Source organism: Salvelinus alpinus, chromosome 6 (genome assembly GCF_045679555.1).
Source record: "Salvelinus alpinus chromosome 6, SLU_Salpinus.1, whole genome shotgun sequence".
NCBI classification, from domain to species: domain Eukaryota; kingdom Metazoa; phylum Chordata; class Actinopteri; order Salmoniformes; family Salmonidae; genus Salvelinus; species Salvelinus alpinus.
This window is the reverse complement of record NC_092091.1, coordinates 40,167,072-40,187,421: the sequence shown is the minus strand read 5'-3', so window position 1 is coordinate 40,187,421 and position 20,350 is coordinate 40,167,072. Positions and strand designations below refer to the sequence as shown.

General features: G+C 44.2%; 1 protein-coding gene across 1 annotated transcript in view; it reads left to right on the top strand.

Annotated features, from left to right (window-relative positions):
* The first annotated feature begins 13,951 nt into the window (after positions 1-13,951).
* Positions 13,952-20,350, top strand: part of LOC139578682 (insulin-like growth factor-binding protein 3) — a 53,599-nt gene continuing 47,200 nt past the window's right edge. The window contains exon 1 of the mRNA XM_071406615.1: positions 13,952-14,396. Coding sequence (XP_071262716.1) covers positions 14,033-14,396 — 364 coding nt within the window. The 5' untranslated portion in view covers positions 13,952-14,032. The remainder of the gene's footprint in view (positions 14,397-20,350) is intronic.

Below are 20,350 nucleotides of genomic sequence, written 5' to 3'. Positions count from 1 at the left end.
ACACTTTGGCCTGAATGCCAAGTGCCACGTCTGGAGGACACCTGGCACCATCCCTACGGTGAGGCATGGTGGTGGCAGCACATTGCTGTTGGGGTGTATTTCAGCGGCAGGGACTGGGAGACTAGTCAGGACTGAGGATAAAGTACAGAGAGATTCTTGATGAAAACCTGCTCCAGAGCGCTTAGGACCTCAGACTGGGGCAAAGGTTCACCTTCCAACAGAACAATGGCCCTAAGCACACAGCCAAGACAACGCAGGAGTGGTTTCGGGATAGGTCTCAATGTCCTTGAGTGGCCCAGCCAGAGCCCGGACTTGAACCCGATCGAACTGTTTGGCCATAATGACCAGAAATTATGTTTGGAGGAAAAAGGGGGAGGCTTGCAAGCCGAAGAACACTATCCCAACCGTGAAGCACGGGGGTGGCAGCATCATTTTGTGGGGGTGCTTTGCTGCAGGAGGGACTGGTGCACTTCACAAAATAGATGGCATTTAAGGAAGGAAAAGTACGTGGATATATTGAAGCAACATCTCAAGACATCAGTCAGGAAGTTAAAGCTTGGTCGCAAATGGCTCACCTAAGACTCACCTAAGACAGGGAATTTTTACTAGGATTAAATGTCAGGAATTGTGAAAAACTGAGTTTAAATGTATTTGGCTAAGGTGTATGTAAACTTCTAACTTGAACTGTACAGTTAACTGTTAGAGAACTACTACCATCCATCACTTAAATTGGAACTGGTCTCTCACTAACGGGTGCAACAAATGTGACCCGTTACAGAAATGTGGGCATATGTCGCCCATTACTACTTCACAGGGGAGGAATTTGAATGTAATTTTTTTTAAATATCATCAAAATTATTTTTTTTGCAGAAATGCCTTCGAGAGGATGTGAACTTTCATGTGCCTTAATAACAAACTCGTATGTAATCTGTAAATGTAAATACAATGTGAAATCACAAAGTTGTTTAGACAAGGAGAAAATACAGAATCTTGCCTCAGCATGATTGGTTGAGTAATGAGTGGGCTGGGACATTCACAAGGAAATGTGTCCATTCTGTCACTCAAGGCATCTCTCTCAAATGGCTCTTTGCCACCGTGGATGTTTTAAAGACCTATTGGATTTACTTGTATTTTCATCATGGAATGCATGCAAAGTGTAGCTACAGCTTTCAATACCAGTGTTGTTCTGAATACAACTGCTGGTATTGACAAAGCTCTGCCTTCCATAGCTAAAGCGGTCTGGACTGGTTGAAACTGAGTGGGAAGGATTATTTTGAAAGTGTTTCAGTCTGCCGTGAATCATCAGAATCCAAACGCCGAATCATCAGAATCCATACACATAATCCATACAAAACTTGGTCGGGCACTGATGATGGGCAATTAAGCCTGTCTCTCAGTCGGTGTTCCAAATCATCCCAAAGGTGTTTGATGCGGTTGAAGTCAGGGCTCAGTGCAGGCCAGTCAAGTTCTTCCACACCGATCTAGACAAATAATGTCTGTATAGACCTTGCTTTGTTCACAGGGGCATTGTCAATCTGAAACAGGGCCTTCTCCAAACTGTTTCCACAAAGTTGGAAGCACAAAATTGTCTAGAATGTCATTGTATGCTGTAGCGTTAAGATTTCCTTCACTGGAACTAAGGGGCCTAGCCAGAACCATGAAAATCACCCTCAGCCCATTATTCCTCCTCCACCAAACTTTACAGTTGGCACTATGCATTGGGGCAGGTAGCGTTCTCCTGACATCCGCCAAACTCAGATTTGGCCATCGGACTGCCAGATGTGAGAATGCGTTTCAATGTGAGTTCTTTAAGAGATGGGTGTGTAAGATTTTAGAGGGTGTGAACAATGCTAAATGGGTGTAAATAAAGAACAGCACTGTAGCTGTTTAATGTGAAAGGTTATCTTTATTATACAACAATAGGCAATTTAACCCTTTGACACGTACCAACACATGGGTGTGATCATTCTACAGTGGTCCATGCAGCGTACGCTCAAACCAGTGTGATTAGAATGAATATTTAAAACGTCCAGTTTCGATTAACACAACAGTCAGCATTTCAGCTGGCCACACTGTTTTTTTCACAGTAACATTTTGCACAAACACAGTCTTTACAATGTTATGTCCTCAATGTGAGCAGTTTATTTTTGCATGCAATGTTGAGACATTCACAGAAGTAGCGACAGCATAACACAAACTGGAAAATGTATTATTATTTGTAAGGAAACAACAATGAAGACAATGCTAGCGTCAGCCAGGAAATGTGCCAGGGGAAAAAAGTTTGTACAAGTCTGCATACTTGATCCTGGGAAACACAGGGGAAGTGCTTGGGCTCTCGGCTCTGTAAACCCTCAAACATAAATTGTCCACAACAGTGAAATGGACTACTTCTTTGTGAATTAATGAGGAGGCGGAACACACCTCAATTCGAACTGTTGCTAGAAAATGAAACTTGTTCGAAAATAATTCGAAATTGATCATTTGAAACATAATCTATAGATAATTAGCAGATAATTCAAGCCATTCTGTTGTTGATTTACTTCTGTATTTTGGGTTGTTGTCCTGTTGCATCACTTAACTTCTGTTGAGCTTCAATTGGCAGACAGATAGCCTTACATTCTCCTGCAAAATATCTTGATGAACTTGGGAATTCATTTTTCCGTCGATGATAGCAAGCTGTCCAGGCCCTGAGGCAGCAAAGCAGCCCCAAACCATGACGCTCCCTCCACCATACTTTACAGTTGGGATGAGGTTTTGATGTTGGTGTGCTGTGAGATTTTTTTCTCTACACATAGTGTTGTGTGTTCCTTCCAAACAACACAACTTTAGATTCATCTGTCCACAGAATATTTTGGCAGTAGCACTGTGGAACATCCAGGTGCTCTTTTGCAAACTACAGATGTGCAGCAATGTATATTTTGACAGCACTGGCTTCTTCCAATGGTGTCCTCCCATGAACACCATTCCTGTTTAGCGATTTACATATTGTAGACTCGTCAACAAAGATGTTAGCATCTTCCAGAAATTTTTGTAAGGCTTTAGCTGACACTCTAGGAGTCTTCTTAACCTCATTGAGCATTATGCGCTGTGCTCTTGCAGTCATCTTTGCAGGACAGCCACTCATAGGGAGAGTAGCAGCAGTGCTGAAATTTCTCCATTTATAGACAGTTAGTCTTACCGTGGACTGACTTTTAGAGATACTTCTGTAATCCTTTCCAGCTTTATGGAAGGCAACGATTCTTAATCTTAGGTCTTCTGAGATCTCTATTGTTCGAGGCTTGGTTCACATCAGGCAATGCTTCTTGTAAATAGCAAACTTTGTGAGTGTTTTTTATAGGACAGGGCAGCTCTAACCAACATCTCCAATCTCATCTCATTGATTGGACTCTAGGTTAGCTGACTCCTGACTCCAGTTAGCTTATGGAAAAGTCATTAGCCTAGGGGTTCACATACTTTTTCCAACCTACACTGTGAACGTTTAAATGATGTATTCAATATAGACAAGAAAAATACAATAATGTGTGTGTCACGACTTCCGCCGAAGTCGGTTCCTCTCCTTGTTCGGGTGGCGTCTTCTAGCCATCGCCGATCCACCTTTCATTTTCCATTTGTTTTGTCATGTTTTCCCACACACCTGGTTTACATTTCCCTCATTAATTGTCATGTATTTAACCCTCTGTTCCCCCCATGTCTGTGTGTGAAATTGTTCGTTACGTTTATTGTGTGATGCGTCAGGCTGTTTTTTTCCGGGTATTGTTCTGAACCCGTGGTATTGTATTGTTGTACATTATTTTGTGTGACTAGGGTGCTATTCGCTTTTGCCTTTGGCTGGAGTGTTATGACGCTGTTGCGTCCGACTGTTTTGCTTCTGCCAATTAAAGTGTGCCTTTTCACTCATCTCTGCTCTCCTGCACCTGACTCCAGTTGCGCACACAGTCTGACAGTGTGTGTTATTAGTTTAAGCACACGGTGTTTGTCTATTGTTGTGACTTAGATGAAGATCAGATCAAATTTGATGTCAAATTTATGCAGAATTCCAGGTAATTCCAAAGGGTTCACATACTTTTTCTTGCCACTGTAATTGTTTGTCTTAATCTGTTGTGGTCTAGTACTGTCTTTTTTGCTAGCTAGGGCCGTCTACTTTAAGTGCTGCCTGTCTTCCCAATGGCTTACTTGGTGTATGAACTGCTGACTGCTCATAATCTGCAGATAGTTGTTGACACATTGACCAGCATCAAGGGGCAGGGAAATTTCTTTAATGTGTCCGATGCGAAGGATATACTGCTTCCCCGAGACCAGGCCCAAATCCCTGTCATTCGCATGAAGAAAAGACGTAAATGCAGGGGATGGAGGTCAGGGTGTCTTGTGAGAATTCGTTGGTGAGTGGAGAAACTGTCTCTACCATCCGTTCTATTGGCCAACGTGCAATCATTGGAAAATTAACTGGATGAGCTCCGTTCGAGAGTATCCTACCAACAGGACATTAAAATCTGTAATATCTTATGTTTCACAGAGTCGTGGCTGAACGGCGACATGGATAATATAGAGCTGGCTGGGTTTTTGGTGCATCTGCAGGACAGAGCAGCTACGTCTGGTAAGACAAAGGGTGGAGGTGTGTGTCTATTGGTCAATAAAAGCTGGTGCGTGATGTCTAATACTAAAGAAGTCTCAAGGTATTGCTCGCCTGAGGTAGAGTACCTCATGATAAGCTGAAGACCACAGTATCTACCAAGACAGTTTTCACCTATATTATTTGTAGCCATCTATTTACCACCACAAACCGATGCTGGCACTAAGACCGCACTCAACAAGCTGTATAAGGCCATAAGCAAACAAGAAAATACTCATCCAGAGGCGGTGACTCCTCGTGTCCGGGGACTTTAATGCAGGACAATTTTAATCTGTTTCACCTAATTTCTACCAGCACGTCATTTAGACCACCTTTACTCCACACACAGAGACGTGTACAAAGCTCTCCCTCGCCCTCTAATTGCAAATTTGACCATAATTCTATCCTCCTGATTCCTGCTTACAAGCTAAAATTAAAGCAGGAAGTGACTCGCTCAATACAGAAGTGGTCAGATGACGCAGATGCTAAGTTACAGGACTGTTTTGCTAGCACAGGCTTGAATATGTTCCAGGATTCATCCGATGGCATTGAGGAGTGAACGACATCAGTCACCGGCTTCATCAATAAGTGCATCGATAACGTCATCCCCACAGTGACCGTACATACATACCCCAAAAAGAAGCCATGGATTACAGGCAACGTCTGTACTTAGCTAAAGGGTAGAGCTGCCGCTTTCAAGGAGAGGGACTCTAACCCGGACGCTTATAAGAAATCCCGCTATGCCCTCTGATGAATCATCATACAGGCAAAGCGTCAACACCATACTAAGATGGAATCCTACTACACCGGCTCTGATGCTCGTCGGATGTGGCAGTGCTTGCAAACTATTACGGACTACAAAGGAAAGCCCAGCCTAGAGTTGCCCAGTGACACGAGCCTACCAGACAAGCTAAATGACTTCTAAGCGTGCTTCGAGGCCTAGCAACACTGAAGCATGCATGAGAGCACCAGCTGTTCCGGATGACTGTGTGATCACACTCTCCATAGCTGATGTGAGTAAGACCTTTGAACAGGTCAAGATTCACAAGGCTGCAGAGCCAGATGGATCACCTGGACGTGTACTCAGAGCGTGTGCTGACCAACTGGCAAGTGTCTTCACTGACATTTTCAACCTGTCCCTGACCGAGATTGTAATACCTACATGTTTCAAGCAGACCACCAAAGTCCCTGTGCCCAAGAACACCAAGGTAACCGCTCACATTTGTAGCCATGAAGTGCTTAGAACAGCTGGTCATGGCTCACATTAAGTAAGCATTTCACGGTAAGGTCTACTACACCTGTTGTTTTCGGTGCATGTGACATAACATTTTATTTAGATTTTATTTCATTTTTGAAAACACGACCCTCCAAACCCCCTATCCCCTGAGAGAATCAATCTCTCTCTCCCAGACCCCTCACCAAACCACCCACCCCGCCGTCCCCCAAGTCCATTACTCCCTCTGATCGCTCCTCCCTGCCCCTTACTGTCCCTGATTCCCCACTCCCAACACCAACTGCCCCTGACCCTCCTACCATATCTCCTACTGCCCCTGACTCCTCCCCCCTGCTCCTTGGGGACCCAGATCCACACCCCTTAGCCCTTCCTGCTCCTGATCCTGATCCTGCACAGAAGCATGCTAGCCAGCCTCAGTCCAGACCACTTGGACCTTCTAAGCCATTTTCACTACCCTCACCAGTCCTATCACCCTACACCCCTTCATCTGGACAGGTGAGGGGGCCACTGGGCAGTCAGAGGGGAGGCACGTCAAGACCCATGAACAGCCAAGGGAAGGGGCCACCATCCGGCACCACCAATCTGCTAGAAGCCCTCTTCCAAATCTGCAATGACATGGCCAACAACAGACCCGAACCATCTTCATAACCGTTATGCCCCTGAAAATATCCACCCTCAACACTAGAAGCATCTGGTTCCCATACAGAAAGATCGTCCTGGGACACCTCTCTAATAATCCGACAGACATCTACCTCTTCCAGGAGTGCAGCATCCCATATAAGGAGATGGACACTCTCCTGGAGGAGGAGTGGAACCTGGGGGGATTCTCTCTGGTCAGGCTCCAACACCGCCAGAGCAGATAGTGTCAACATATTGGTGACCAACCCCTACCTCCAACTGAAGTCCAGCAGGGTGGTTGAGAGTGGGCGAATCCTGGTATTAGACCTCGAAATTCAGGGTTCTGAGGGTCATCAATGTGTACGGCCCCACCAACGTGGCCGAGAGAACAGCTCCGGCTACTCCTGCTCTCCCCCACAGAGAGCAGTGGGGGATATTTCAACTGTGCTCTCCGAGATGAAGACTGCAGGAGGCCCAGGAGAGACCGTAGGACACAGGAACTACAATCAATCATCAAAGAATTCTTCCTAACCGACGCTGTTGGTACCTCCTCTCCAACACCAACTTGGGTGTGTTCCTCAGGTGCATCCTACTCCAGAATGTACACGTTTTTTCTCTAGCCAGGTCTGAAAATGTGCTCCCTGACAAGCCAGGCAGTGCACTTCTCAGACCACAGGAAGCTGAACGTGTATGTAGATTGGGAAGGCCTAGTGGGAGTAGGTAGAGGGTCTTGGCAGATGAATAAATATATCCTACAGGATCCATCAGTCAAGCTCTTCTTCTCCAGATGCTACCTGGAGTAGAGAACTTTGAAAGAGCTATTTGACTCCCCAATAGAGTGGTGGAAAATGGTCAAGGCGAGGACCAATGACTATTTTGGGGGAATAGGGTGGAGGAAACCTAGGGAAAAGAGGGCCAGTTTTGAACAGCACAACAAGGCTCTCCAATGTTTTAGCCTCCTCCCAGCTAAGGGGGTAGGAGATGGCCAGAGAGCTGGCTGAAACCAAATAACACCTTTATACCCTCTACCGGGAAGAACAGAAGAAAATCCAGCACAAGTCAAAACTCCAGGGTCTGGAGGAGAAATGCACCCGCTTCTTCTTTCCCAGGGCACGGTCAAAGCAAAAAACATTCCTATCCCTATACAACAACAACAACAACCAACTCTGTGACCAGCAGTGAGGACTTCCTGGAGGTGGCCCATGAGTTCTAGGGTATGGCCACCTTCCTAGATGGGCTGACACAGTCACTGAGGGTGGTGGAAGCAAGAACCACGACCTAAGTGCAGAGGAGCTCACCCAGGCCGCACGCTCCCTAAACAAACACAAATAATCAGGACCGGACGTGATCCCAGGAGAGTTCTATCAGACCTTCTGGGACCTCCTCATTGACATTGTGGTGGAAGGCTTCAGAGCAGTATACAGGGACAAGAGTCTTGGTGGGTCCATGCAAAAGAGTACGGTCTCTCTTATCCTCAAAATAGGGGACCTCAAGGATCTCTGGAACTGGCACCCCGTTAACTTCCTCTCTGTCGACTACAAAATCATGCCCAAGGCCCTCACCAAACGGTTCCAAACAAAGTAAGTATTCAGACCCCTTGACTTTTTCCACATTTTGTTACATTACAGCCTTATTCTAAAATGTATTAAATTAAATTAAAATAATACCCCATAATGACAAAGCAAAAACAGCTTTTTAGATTTTTTTGCAAATATTAAAAACATAAAAAACTGAAATATTATATTTACAATAAATATTCAGACCCTTTATTCAGTACTTTGTTGAAGCACCTTTGGCAGCGATTACAGCCTCGAGTCTTCTTGGATATGATGTTTCACGCTTGGCACACCTGTATTTGTGGAGTTTCTCCCATTCTTTTTTGCAGATCCTCTCTGTCAGGTTGGATGGGGAGCATCGCTGCACAGCTATTTTCAAGTCTCTCCAGAGATGTTTGATCAGGTTCAAGTCCGGGCTCTGGCTGGGCCACTTAGGGACATTCCTAGGTGTCTGGTTAGACTGTAAACTCTCCTTTCAGACTCACATTAAGCATCTACAATCCAAAATAAAATCTAGAATCGGCTTCTTATTTCGCAACAAAGCCTCCTTCCCTCATGCTGCCAAACATACCCTCGTAAAACTGACAAAATAGCAAAATAGCCCCCAACACTCTACTCAGAAAACTGAATGTAGTTTATCACAGTGCCATCCTTTTTATCACCAAAGCCCCATATACTACCCACCACTGCGACCTCTATGGTCTCGTTGGCTGGCCCTCACTACATATCCGTCGCCAAACCCACTGGCTCCAGGTCATCTATAAGTCTTTGCTAGGTAAAGCTCCAGCAGGTATATTTCACTGGTCATCCCTAAAGCCAACACTTCCTTTGGCCGCCTTTCCTTCCAGTTCTCTGCTGCCAATAACTATAACGAATTGCAAAAATCTCTGAAGCTGGAGTCTTATATCTCCCTCTCTAACTTTAATCATCAGCTGTCAGAGCAGCTTACCGATCACTGTACCTGTACACAGCCAATCTGTAAATAGCACACCCGACTACCTCATCCCCATATTATTACTTACCCTCTTGCTCTTATGCACCCCAGTATCTCTACTTGCACATCATCATCTGCACATATATCAGTCCAGTATTAATGCTAAATTGTAATGATTTTCACCTCTATGGCCTATTTATTGCCTAACTCCCTACTCTTCTACATTTGCACACACTGTACATAGATCTTTCTATTTTTCTATTTTTTGTGTTATTGACTGTACGTTTTTTTATGTGTAACTCTGTGTTGTTGATTTTGTCACACTGCTATGCTTTATCTTGGCCAGTTCGCAGTTGTAAATGAGAACTTGTTCTCAACTAGCTTACCTGATTAAAGAAAGGTGCAATAAAATTAATTAAAACATTCTGAAACTTGTCCAGAAGCCATTAACGCATTGTCTTGGCTATGTGCTTATCCTGTTGGAAGGTGAACCTTTGCCCCAGTCTGAGAACATGAGCACTCAGGAGCAGGTTTTCATCAAGGATCTCTCTGTACTTTGCTCCTTTCATATTTCCTTCGATCCTGACTTGTCTCCCAGTCCCTGCCGCTGATGGCGCCAGGTCTCCTCCATACGTGATGCTTGGCATTCAGGCCAAAGAGTTCAATCTTGGTTTCTTCAGACCAGAGAATCATGTTTCTCATGGTCTGAGAGTCCTTTAGGTTCTTTCTGGCAAACTCCAAGTGCGCTGTCATCTGCCTTTTACTGAGGAGTGGCTTCCGTCTGGCAACTCTACCATAAAGGCCTGATTGGTGGAGTGCTGCAGAAATTGTTGTCCTTCTGGAATGTTCTCCCATCTTCACAGAGGAACTTTAGAGCTCTGTCAGAGTGACCACCGGGTTCTTGGTCACCTCCCTGACCAAGGCCCTCCCCCCCCCATTGCTCAGTTTGGCCGGGCGTCCAGCTCTAGGAAGAGTCTTGGTGGTTCCAAACTTCTTCCATTTAAGAATGATGGAGGTGGGACCTTTGTTCTTGAGGACCTTTTGCTCTGACGTACCCTGTCAACGGTGGGACCTTATATAGACAAATGTGTGCCTTTCCAAATCATGTCCATTCAAATAAATTTACCACAGGTGGACTCCAATCAAGTTGTAGAAACATCTCAATGATGATCAATGGAAACAGGATGCACCTGAGCTCAATTTCGAGTCTCATAGTAAAGGGTCTGAATACTTATGTTAATAAGGTATTTCTGTTTTTATTAGTATTTTTTATTTATTTAATCACTTCGGAATAAGGCTGTAACGTAACAAAATGTGGAAAGAGTCAAGGGGTCTGAATACTTTCTGAATGCACTGTATTCAATAAACCATTTAACGATGTTAGAAGCAGTGTTCTGGTTTCCTCAAAATAATAAATATTGCAAGCAATGACATGATTTAATAAAGGAATTTGAATATGTGACAAGAGCAAAGATAATTTGCCTTATTAAACCTGTCAGATAATTTCCCATCAATGGATGTTTAAGCAATGAGGCACAAGGGGGTATGGTAAATGCCCAATATACCACGGCTAAGGGCTGTTCTTAAGTGTGATGCAACGAGGAATGCTTGGATACAGCCATTAGCCGTGTTATATTAGCCATATACCACAAATCCCGAGGATGCCTTATTGCTATTATAAACTGGTTACCAACGTAATTACAACAGTAAAAAGTAATGGTTTGTCATACCCGTGGTATATGGTCTGATATACCACTGCTTTGAAACAATCAGCATTCAGGGCCAGGTTTATAGTTGTAAATACATCCCCTTTGCGCATGTGCATAACTATAGCTAAATCATACAGGAGAGTGATGAAAGTTGGACAGAGGATCTCGAAATCTCTGAGCAAGAAACATTTGGATGAACATAAAAAACGAAAGTTAGGCTATTTTCTGGCAATTGTGCTGTCAGGCTCCGGGCCATGGATCATCACTGGAGGCTTCGTGGTGCCATGGATTATCACTACAGGCTCCGGGCCATGGATCATCACTGGAGGCTCGGTGCCATGAATCATCGCTGGAGGCTCTGGGTAATGGATCATCACTGGAGGCTTCGTGCCCTGGATTTTCACTGCAGGCTCCGGGCCATGGATCATCACTGGAGGCTTCCTGCCATGGATTATCACTGGAGGCTTCGTGCCATGGATCATCACTACAGGCTCCGGGCCATGGATCATCACTGGAGGCTTCGTGCCATGGATCCTCACCTGAGGCTTCGGACCATGGATCATCACTGGAGGCTTCGTACGTGGAGCCGGAACAGGTCTCACCGGACTGGGGAGATGCACTGAAAGCCTGGTACGTGGAACAAGCACCGGACACACTGGGCTGTGGAGGCGCACTGGAGGTCTCGAGCGTAGAGCTGGCACAACCCGTCCTGGCTGGATGCTTACTTTCGCCCGGCAAGTGCGGTGCGCTGGCACAGGACGCACTGGGCTGTGGATGCGTACCGGAGACACAGTGCGCATCACCGCATAACACGGTGCCTGACCGGTCACACGCTCCCCACGGTAAGCACAGGGAGTTGGCTCAGGTCTAAACCCTGACTCCGCCAATCTCCCCGTGTGCCCCCCAAACATTTTTTTGGGAGCTGCCTCTCGAGCTTCCGTTGTTGCTCTAACTCTTCGTATCATCGCCGTTCCGCTCTCGCTGCCTCCATCTGCTCCCTTGGACGGCGATACTCTCCGGCCCTTGTCCAGGGTCCTTCTCCATACAGGATTTCTTCCCATGTCCACTCCTCCTGGCCACGCTGCTTGGTCCGTTTCTGGTGGGATCTTCTGTAACGGCTCTCGTTTGTAGAATGCAGAGTGGACCAAGGCGCAGCGTGGTAGGCGTACATCGTCTTTTTATTGATGACACCAAAACAAAATAACAAAGACAAAAAACGAAAGCAGACAGTTCTGTCAGGCACAGACACTAAACAGAAAACAAGATCCCACAAAACCCAAAAGGAAAATGACAACTTATATATGATCCCCAATCAGAGACAACGATAGACAGCTGCCTCTGATTGGGAACCACACTCGGCCAGAAACAAAGAAATAGAAAACATAGACTTTCCCACTCGATTCACAACCTGACCTAACCAAACATAGAGAATAATAAGGATCTCTAAGGTCAGGGCGTGACTGGCCATTTCGCAATAAGAAGTGCTTGTTTCCCCAATAGCCTGCTGGAATAGGCTACTGAGGATGGGGTCATAATTTCAATCACTGAATCAAATATTTATAATATGTATATGAACTGAATATGTTTAACAGCCAGTGTTTTTTTTAAATGTGTTTTACGTGTAGCCTAATCTGACTACTGTTACCATCAATCGAATGCATTCATAATAACACAAGGCTACAACAACAAACTGAAGTCATAGGCTATTTATTACATTGGTTTGCCAGCTCCAGGTAGGCTGCAGAAGGTGCACAAATTGATTTGCAATGGCTCTAGTGATATCGTAATTTCAACATATGTATTGTATCAAATGGTAGCAAACAATGGCATTTACATTAATAGGCTACTTGATGGCCAACAGAGGCAAATGTATTATTCTCCACATTTAGCCTAATGTCAGTTTATTGAGGACTTTTACCCATACCAAAAGAACCACGAAAGGGAGTTCCAAATTTCCACTCCAGCAGCCCCCAAGACCCAAGAACCGAGCACACATAAAACACTTCTCTTGATACCGACTTCTTTAAGCATTCAACATTAGAATGCAGTTTAAACCACCTCCGAGCAGCTTTATGTAATGCGCTCTAGTGTGCCAAAAGTCGTTTTCCAGTGCTGTGTCTCCATTACTTCTTGATGTGCATCAGTTCTAGAGTATTTCAGTTTCATGGAAAAAGGTTTGGAAATAGGTGTCTCCGTAAGGACAATCTAAATAGCCTTCGTACAACTGGTAAAAAGTTGACACAAAGTCTCTCTCTCTCTCTCTCACTCTCACTCTCACTCTCACACACACACACACTCCTCCGACCCTCCCCACTACTCACTCACTGCCTGACAGTCAGGAGCAGGTCACATGGAAATATATTTTTAAGAGTAATGCCTTGGCGGCCGCTGTGCAACTTATAATTAGCCCGAAAACCTACAATACATTTTCCCCCGCGACATCATTTTCAAAGTAGCCCAATTTTTGCAGGAAAACCACGAACATGGCAGCACTGATCAATCTGTCTTTGCAAACTTCCTGGTAGTTGTCCACAAGAAAAAGTATGTTCACTCAAAATCTGAGCATTTCTATACCCCCAAAACCATATGAGTGCTATTTAAGTCACTTAACAAGCAATTTTACAAGGATATCTTAATTGCTGTTCAATATTTTGAACTAATAAGACTACCTATGCTGTACTAACACCTCAGTAATGGGTGTAATAAATCCAATCTCTTACTGATTGGATTAGTTTAGAAATATGTAAGTTATTTATCTTTGTATAGTATACGATCAATTAATCAATCAATGTGCGTGAGAAAAAAACATAGATATTCAATCAAACTATTCTAATAATTCTACCTGCAAAAAAAAAGCATGTTGGGAAATATAATGGTGCACCTCCCCATCTTTTTCACTTTGAAAGACATAACGGAAATGAACTCAACACAGTCAAGTAACAACAACACCATGATTGGAAATATTTATTGAATCAAATGTCCTTCACTTGTGCTGAAATGTAGGTAAGGTGACAGACATTCCTAACACTGATCTGAATAAAAGGCATGGAAAGTCACATCAATTTCTAATGACTAAATGCACTCTAAACAGGACAATGTGTCAATGAACACATAAATAAACACTTAGGTGTTATAGGTTATAGGAGCCTGTGTGTCAATGTCCGTGGTACCTCGGGATCCGGGCTCTCCGTTTACATTATTCATACGAAGGGTGTGACTTGTTGGCTGTTTTTTTCAGCCTGTATAAAACAACAAGCTCGAGTAAAATAAAATAGATGGAGAAGGCTATCCGGCACTCTTTGACACGGAGAGTCCCCTTAAGCCTAGTTGACAACTCGCATACTGACCCTTTGTGACCAGATTTTCGGCAGAATGCCCGGTCTATGCTTGTTTTGTCTCACTGCCGTGCTCGCTGCATTCACACGGTTCGCGGAGACCGTGGGGACCGTGGTCCGATGCGAGCCGTGTGACACGGTGGCTCTCATGCAGTGCAAGCCTCTGGCAAAAGACTGCGCCGACAGCGTACGGGAGCCTGGCTGTGGGTGCTGTCTGACGTGCGCCCTTGCGGAGGGTCAGGCGTGTGGAGTGTACACCGGGCGCTGTGGCTCTGGGCTGACTTGTCAGCACCAACCCGGGGAGACCCGACCACTGCAAGCCCTGCTAGAGGGACGGGGAGCGTGCTCCAGCGTCGCGTCCAAAAAACTCAGCACCATTCTGCTACCCACACAGAAACAAGGTAAGCACCGTTCTATGTGTCTCTCTTTCTGTGAAGAGACTGAGCTGGGTGCCTGGGTTGGTGTGTTTCTATTAGAGAACCCTTACTGTATCCCTATAGGACTATAGCCTGCAGTTTGGTGTTGGTGCGTATAGCAGGGCACTTCTTTCTATCAACATTCGCGCACTTAAGTTACATGACCTATTAATTCATGGCAATCGGTAGTATCTAGCTACTCAGCGGACTGTGACTGCCTTGTGACCTGCTTTCCATGAGTGCTGGACAGTAACCCTGCACCCCACTCTCTCAGGTTCGGGGGACTGTTGCAAATTGCAACGCATGGTTCAATTCACTCAATAATAACAAGGTGTTCTTAATATAGTCTGGTTAATATAGTCTGAATACTTAGTCTAAATTTGTAAGTAGACCGCTTAACTACAACATTCTCGGTAATGGTAACATCCTCTTTTTACTTGCTATGACTGTGGTATATTATTGTTTACCTCAGTTTAATACACTGACTGTAATTCACTCTGGATAATAGTGTATGATAAATGATCAAAATGTAAATGTAAAAATGAACACTTGTAAAACACACTGCTGGTTATTATTCTAATGACCTTAGTCCCCCAACAAGGGCACATTTGATCAGAATACAAATAGTTTGAGGGCGGAGCTCATTTGAATAATACCCAGCCGTGTGCTTTGCAAGTTTTCGTTAGACATTTACATTTTGATCATTTAGCAGATTCTCTTGTCCCGAGCATAGTCAGTGCATTCAGCTAAGGTTGATTTAAAAAAAAAACACATATCACAGTCATAGCAAGTAGTAGCTGTCTAAGTATCTGTAACCGTTACAGGGAATGTTGTTGTAGTTACTGATACATTGCTCTTCACAATACCTATTATTGTAATTAAAATACCTTTTGAATGTAATTATGTAATGAGTTAGTTAGTGTAAAGTATGTCGCTATAATGTTCATAGTAACTTGTCACCAGCTTCTTTGAGGTTACTGGAAAATGCAGTTCAATGACACAGAACAGTACTTTAACGTTAGCTGTATGTTTTGTATGAAAGTAAATGTTGCTGACAGCATGCTGGTATGTTACAGTATATTAGTCTAATTAGATGGGATTAGTGTAAGCAGGTTGGCTGCTAGATATTTGTATATAGTGCCTTTGGAAAGTATTCAGACTCCTTTACTTTTTCCACATTTTCTTAAGTTACAGCCTCAAAATTGAGCTCAGGTGCATCCTGTTTCCATTGATCATCCTTGAGATGTTTCTACAACTTGATTGGAGTCTACCTGTGGAAAATTCTATTGATTGGACATGATTTGGAAAGGCACACACCTGCCTATATAAGGTCCCACAGTTGACAATGCATGTCAGAGCAAAAACAAAGCCATGAGGTCGAAGGAATTGTCTGTAGGGCTCCGAGACAGGATTGTGTCGAGGCACAGATCTGGGGAAAGGTACAAACAACTGTCTGCAGATTTGAAGGTCCCCAAGAACACAGTGGCCTCCATAATTCTTAAATGGATGAAGTTTGGAACCACCGAGACTCTTCCTAGAGCTGGCCGTCCGGCCAAACTGAGCAATCGGGAGAGAAGGGCCTTGGTCAGGGAGTTGACCAATAACCCTATGGTCACTCTGACAGAGCTCTAGAGGTCCTCTGTGGAGATGGGAGAAGCTTCCAGAAGGACAACCATCTCTGCAGCACTCCACCAATCAGGACTTTATGGTAGAGTGGCAAAACGGAAGCCACTCCTCAGTAAAAGGCACATGACAGCCCGCTTGGAGTTGCCTAAAAGACATCTAAAGGACTCTCAGACCATGAGAAACAAGATTCTCTGGTCTGATGAAACCAAGACTAAACTCTTTGGCCTGAATGCCAAGCGTCACGTCCGGAGGAAACCTGGCACCATCAAATCAATGTTTTTTTGTCACGTCCAACGAATACAACAGGTGTAGACCTTACAGTGAAATGCTTACTTACAGGCTTACTTACAGGCTCTAACCAACCAATTCTTAAGTAAAACATAAGGTATTAGGTGAAAAATAGATAAGTAAAGAAATAAAAACAGTAAAAAAGACAGTTTCGGGCTTATTGAGGTAGTACATGTAGGTATGGTTAAAGTGACTACGCGTATATGATAAACAGAGAGTAGCAGCAGCGTAAAAGAGGGGTTGGCGGGTGGCGGGTGGCGGGACACAATGCAGATAGTCCGAGTAGCCAATGTGCTGGGGCACTGGTTAGTCGGGCTAATTGAGGTAGTATGTACATTAATGTATAGTTAAAGTGACTATGCATATATGATAAACAGAGGGGTTGGGGGGATTGCACACAATGAAAATAGTCCGGGTAGCCATTTGATTACCTGTTCAGGAGTCTTCAGGATACTTCCCTACGGTGAAGCATGGTGGTGGCATCATCATGCTGTGGGAATATTTTTTAGGGACTGGGAGACTAGTCAGGATTGAGGCAAAGTTTGGACAGAGCTAAGTACAGAGATATCCTTGATGAAAATCTGCGCCAGAGTGCTCAGGACCACAGACTGGGGCGAAGGTTCACCTTCTAACAGGACGACAACCCCAAGCACACAGCCAAGACAATGCCAGAGTGGCTTTGGGACAAGTCTCTGAATGTCCATGAGTGGCCCAGCCAGAGCCCAGACTTGAACCCGATCGAACATCTCTGGAGAGACCTGAAAATAGCTGTGCAGCAACGCTCCCTATCCAACCTGACAGAGCTTGAGAGGATCTGCAAAGAATGGGAGGAAGTCCCCAAAGACAGGTGTGCCAAGCTTGTAGCGTCAATAAGACTCAAACCTGTCATCGCTGCCAAAGGTGCTTCAACAAAGTACTGCCTAAAGGGTCTGAATACTTATCATCGTCATGATCAGGCCTACCACTGTCGTGTCGGGGGAGTACAGGATGGGACTTAGCACACACCCCTGTGGGGCCCCCATGTTAAGGGTCAGCGTGGTGGAGGTAATATTTCCTACCCTCACCACCTGGGGTCGGCCCTTAAGGAAGTCCAGGATCCAGTTGCAAAGGGAATTGTTCAGTCCTAGGATCCTAAGTTTGGTGAGGAGCTTGGAGGAGACAATGGTGTTGAACGCTGATCTGTAGTCAATGAATAGCATTCTCACATAGGTATTCCTTTTATCTATCTGAGTGAGGGCAGTGTAGAGTGCAGTTGAGATTGCGTCGTCTATGGATCTGTTTATGTGGTATGCAAATTGGAGTGGGTCTAGGGTAGGGTCTCCAGCAGGTTGATCCAGCAGACCACCAATGAGTAGCTCGCCAAACAATTCTGAAAGTAGGCCTACATGCAATTTTCATGTGTTCCACCACAAACTGTCATAAACAAATCTCACAAGTATAAGACATGTTCTTCGGCATGGTGTTCTTCGGCTTGCAAGTCTCCCCCTTTTCCCTCCAAAGATAACGATGGTCATTATGGCCAAACAGTTCTATTTTTGTTTCATCAGACCAGAGGACATTTCTCCAAAAAGTACAATCTTTGTCCACATGTGCAGTTGCAACCTGTAGTCTGGCTTTTCTATGGCGGTTTAGGAGCAGTGGCTTCTTCCTTGCTGAGTGGCCTTTCAGGTTATGTCGATATAGGACTTGTTTTACTGTGGATATAGATACTTTTGTACCTGTTTCCTCCAGCATCTTCACAAGGTCCTTTGCTGTTGTTCTGGGATTGATTTGCACTTTTCGCACCAAATTACGTTAATCTCTAGGAGACAGAACGCGTCTCCTTCCTGAGCGGTATGATGGCTGCATGGTCCCATGGTGTTTATACTTGCGTACTATTGTTTGTACAGATGAACGTGGTACCTTCAGGCGTTTGGAAATGCTCCCAAGGATAAACCAGACTTGTGGAGGTCTACAATTGTTTTTCTGAGGTCTTGGCTGATTTCTTTGATTTTCCCATGATGACAAGCAAAGAGGCACTGAGCTTGAAGGTAGGCCTTGAAATATATCCACAGGTACACCTCCAATTGACTCAAATGATGTCAATTAGCCTATCCGAAGCTTCTAAAGCCATGACATAATTTTCTGGAATTTTCCAAGCTGTTTAAAGGCACATTCAACTTAGTGTATGTAAACTTCTGATCCACTGGAATTGTGATACAGTGAATTATAAGTGAAATAATCTGTCTGTAAACAATTGTTGGAAAAATGACTTGTGTCATGCACAAAGTAGATGTCCTAACCGACTTATCAAAACTATAGTTAGTAAACATGAAATGTGTGGAGTAGTTGAACAACGAGTTTTAATGACTCCAACCTAAGTGTATGTAAACTTCCGACTTCAACTGTATATCTAACCAACTCAACATTGACATTATCCCCGCTGGTTAGTCACTATTGGATGAAAAGGCCAAACCTAACATAGAGAATAAATAAGGATCTCTAAGGTCAGGGCGTGACAACCCCACTCACAGAAAAGACTCGGGAAGCCCATCACTAGCAGTTGATCACTAGCACATTAGAGGCCTATATACATAGACTTAAAATCACTGGCCACTTTAATAAATGGAACACTTGTCACTTTAATAATGTTTACATATTTTGCATTACTCATCTCATATGTATATACTGTATTCTATGATATTCTACTGTATTTTAGTCTATGCCGCTCTGACATTGCTCGTCCATATATTTATATATTCTTAATTCCATTCCTTTACTTATAGTTGTGTGTATTGGGTATATGTTGTGAATTTGTTAGATATTACTTGTTAGATATTACTGCGCTGTCGGAGCTAGAAACACAAGCATTTCGCTACACACGCAATAACATCTGATAAACATGTGTATGTGACCAATAAAATATGATTTGATACGTAATTTAGAAAAATGTCAAACATAATCTGGGGAGAATTTTTTTTATTTTTATAGGGCCCCCTTACAGTTTTTATGAACCATTATTTGAACAGGTATATTGACAGAAGACATAGTGCACTACGTTATCTTGTACCTGGAGAAGAGTTGCAGGTGAGCGGAGAAGAGAAGAATGTGCCTATTCGATAGCTAGGAAAAAATGTGTAGCTTGTGACATGTTTCATTTAAATAAAGTAGCTGTCATGTTAGAAAAGGTTGGAGACCCCTCGTCTAGGATGTCTAGAATGATGGAGTTTGTGTGTCCCATAACCAGCCTTTCAAAGCACTTCACAGATGTGAGTGCTACAGGGCGGTAGTTATTGTGGCATAAAAAGTTCTTCTTAATGATGCGGTGTGAACCGGGGAGGGACGACGGGTGCGCGCGGTAATTAGCAGTAGAACAAGGCGGTAGGAACCAGGGAGGGTGGGAACCCATGCAGAAGGCTTAGGGGCCTTATAGTAGCTGACACACACATACTAATATAGACTTGGCACACATATCACATCCATGTGAACCAATACTTTCTCCACTTTGCATTATCATGAGGAAAAGGGTATATTTGCCTAGTTAAAAAAAGGTGAAATAAAATACAGGATGGATCCCAAATAGCACCCTATTCCCTATACAGTGCACCTTGGTCAAAAGTACTGCACTCTGTAGGGAATCGGGTGTCATTTGGGACACACATTAGTCATAACAATAGTCATAATGTAACAAACTCAGAGCAGGGAGACAGTGGGTTTGTCTGTCCAGTGTTGACTTGCTAGCTATAGCCCATTGTCCCTGAGCATAACAATTACGGCCCAAACTGACCCTAGAACAGCCTCTAGGCCACCGTACCTGTCTCTATCTTCCTGTTGTGCTCTGTGTTTATCATGGTTGAGATGGGTAAAGTGTTAAGGTGTGACTGGAAATGGGTCCCAAATGGGTCCCTTATTTCATATAAAGTGCTTTACTCTGGTCAAAAGTAGTACACTATTTGGGCAATAGGATACCATCAGGGACGCATTGGCTGCATTTAAACAGGCAGCCCAATTCTGATGCTTTTGACCAATCAGATCAGCTCTGAAAA